We start from the raw sequence: 3,162 nt of genomic DNA, 5'->3' as shown, positions 1-3,162 counted from the left end.
GTAATTCACTCGTTTTGCTCATACTCAGGGTGATGGGATTCTGCCTAGGGGGAAATAAACCTCTCCGGATGCCTTTGTCACCGAACCATGCCTGCGGTCTTTCTTTCTGAATAAGATCAAGGACTGCTGAATTAGTAGGTTGCCTTACCTGCCAACACTGATAATATTGGAGCTCCAAGGAGAGAAGCACTGAACAGTGTTACAGAGGCAACAACATTCCAGGTCTTAACAATTCCGGACGACACTCTGAGTCCAGGGATGAACAATTCTACTGTCTGGGGCAAGTCAGTGATTTTTTTGCCTCCTGCACAAAGTATTGTCACTGTCTCAGTCACTAGGGTTCCACCACTTCTCCATTCACCACGGAGAGTTGTTCATAGACATGGCTAAGGATAAGATTAAGTCATAGAAGTCACAGATTCTGTGACTTTCGGAGACCTCTGTGACATTTACCACTTCAGCCCTGGGGCAGCGGGTGGAGGCTCCTGAGCTCTCAGTGGCCATGTGTGGCCAAGGAACCAGCAGCTTTCAGCCACCTCTGGCGGTGGGGGTATGTGGCCCTCCAAGTGGCTCTTGGCCGTGTGGGGACCCAGATCTCTGAGCTGCCACTGGCAGTGGGAGCCGTGGAGCTCTCTCACATGGGCTGCAGCAGGGGCTCTGGACCTCTGAGGTGCTGGGGCTGCAGTGGGGGCCACAGAGCTGTTATCTGCAGTGGCAGTAGGTGCTGGACCATCACCCATCCTGAAGTGTGGCTCAGGCTCTCATACTCCTGATCAGGCTTTAATCTTTCCCATTTCAGTCTCCCCCCACCCCCAGACCCTCATGACCTGTTGGTGACTTTTACTAAAACTATCTGTGACAAAAAACCTTAGTCATGACTATTCAACTGGTCTGCCCCTCTTCCTGAAAAAAATTGTGTTGTGGGCCAGGATATCCCTCCCCGGGTGAACGCATTCTGGATGCTGTCGAGGGTTGTGGTGAATGCAGGCCCATGGACCGATTCAGACAGTCCGATTCAAAACATAGAGAATCCCTTTAGGCAAAACCTTAAGTTACAAAAAGATACAAAAAACAGGAATACACATGTCCTCCAGAACAGTGAATTTCCAAGTCAAAACAAAGAAATCCAAAAGCATTTTCTAGCTAGATTTCTTACTAACTGTACAGGAGTTGAAGGGCTTGCATCCTTGATCAGTTCCCAGCAACAGTATTACACAGACAGACAAAGGCTTTTCCCCCCTCCAGATTTGAAAGTACCTTGTCCCTCATTGGTCATTTTGGGTCAGGTGCCAGCGAGGTTACCTTAGCTTCTTAACCCTTTTCTGGTGAAAGGATTTTCCTTCTGCTAGGAGTACAACTCGTAAGAACTGCACAGTCAAGGAAGGCTGACTTTTTTTACAGATTGTTTGTGAGCATACTCTTCCTCTATGCCAGGGGTAACTGGGAACCATGGCGCTCACAGAACTTCTGGTCTTCCTCCCAAACTGCATCCCACTTAGTGCTGGTTCACATACTCTCTGACAATTTGACAGTTCCCTGATGGACACTGCAGGCCTGAGGAGATATCGTCTCTTGTGTCTGCAGAACTTTGCGTGAACTTTGTGTCTGCAGAACTTCTGCAGGTGTATTTGACTACTTTGTCACGAAGCTCTTTCGTTTTGACCCCATAAATGATAGGGTTGAGCATGGGAGGGATGAGGAGATAGAGGTCAGCTAAGATGATATGAACATAGGGTGCAATGCCTTGACCAAAGTGGTGTGTAAGAATGGAGAAGAAGGTAGGGGTATAATATGTCAGCATCACACAGATGTGGGCTGTGCAAGTGTTAAGGGCTTTCTGGTGGGCTTTATGAGAGGAGATTCTGAGGACGGCCCTGATGATCAGACCATACGACAGGGCAATGAACGTCAGGTCAAACCCATTGATTACAAACGTTAGCACAAAACCATATATCCTGTTGACTCTAATGTCCCCACACACCATCTTCACCATAGCTATGTGCTCGCATTGTGTGTGGGGGATAATGCGGTTGGCACAGAATGTCTGCTGACTCAGGAGCAGGGGCAGGGGCAGAATGAAGAGAACAGCTCTTATGAAACCTACAAGCCCTAACTTAGCTATTTGTGCATTGCTGAGGATGGTGGCATATCTCAGAGGGTTACATATGGCAACGTAGCGATCGAAGGCCATTGTCACGAGGGTGGATGAGTGCATCACAGAAATCGTGTGGAGGAAGAACATCTGGGTGAGGCAGCCAGCCACAGTAATGCCTTTCAAATTGAACCAAAATATGCCCAGTGCCTTTGGCACAACAAAGGTAGGTGTGGCAATGTCTGTAAGTGCCAGCATGCAGAGCAGGAGGTACATCGGCTTCTGCAGAGTCTGTTCCTTACCTACAACAGACAGAAGCATGACATTTCCCAACAGGCTGACAATGTAGAATGTAAAGAAAGGGATGGAAATCCAGATGTGGGCAGCCTCCAGGCCAGGGATGCCCATTAGGATGAAAGTTGAAGCGTCAGAGTGGGTTAAGTTGAAAGGTGCCATGAAGCAGTTGATACATCGATATGACTCAGAAATGCTCAAGGTGCCTGTAAAGGGAGAAAAGCACAGCAAGGGGGTTCTTATTTGTAAAAAATAATATGGTAAATATGTTATAGTTATGAACATTCTCGGAGTCTTCTTGAGTGAGGAGTGAAGAACTACTGACGATGTCACTCCCTACTTTCCATAGATCTAGAATACGGAGGGAACCGTTTGTTTCAAAACTTGGTTTCCAGACTCGTTTGTGGGAAGATTACAGACTCCCCAAAATGGAGTCCAGAGTTATGTGGCCTGGTCACATTGCCTTTTAGAGTCATAGCATCCACTACGTATAGTCTGTCTGAAGCATTCTCAGGGAGGCTCACCAGGTGGGAGATAAGTTTCTCTAAAGGCCTATTGTTTCCCCCAAAGTCTCATTGCCCTGAATAGGCCCTTCCCAACCATCTATCTAGACTGACATCAAGTTCCCTAGTGGGCGTTACTCACTTGTAACTACATTTGAAATACAGGGAAGTCATCAAAATTCAGAACTTTTGACCAAAATCATCAATACATACAAATAGGATAACCATATTCAGAAAGTCATAACTTTTCCAATAACATCTTACATGACCCAT

At 46.9% G+C, this 3,162-nt stretch overlaps 1 protein-coding gene across 1 annotated transcript; it reads right to left on the bottom strand.

Moving 5' to 3' along the window:
• Nucleotides 1–242: 242 nt before the first annotated feature.
• Nucleotides 243–2,548, bottom strand: LOC125636309 (olfactory receptor 52P1-like). Its single transcript, XM_048849233.2, has one exon. It carries the CDS (start codon nt 2,546–2,548, stop codon nt 1,496–1,498), a length of 1,053 nt encoding a protein of 350 aa, XP_048705190.2. The 3' UTR covers nt 243–1,495.
• Between the last annotated feature and the right edge of the window lie 614 nt (nt 2,549–3,162).

The sequence above is a fragment of the Caretta caretta genome, chromosome 1, assembly GCF_965140235.1.
Source record: "Caretta caretta isolate rCarCar2 chromosome 1, rCarCar1.hap1, whole genome shotgun sequence".
Lineage (NCBI taxonomy): Eukaryota > Metazoa > Chordata > Testudines > Cheloniidae > Caretta > Caretta caretta.
This window is presented reverse-complemented; position numbering and strand designations above follow the sequence as displayed.

Excerpts from the sequence above, each read along its gene's own strand:
- LOC125636309 (XM_048849233.2), bottom strand. The coding sequence starts at position 2,548 with ATGGCACCTTTCAACTTAACCCACTCTGACGCTTCAACTTTCATCCTA.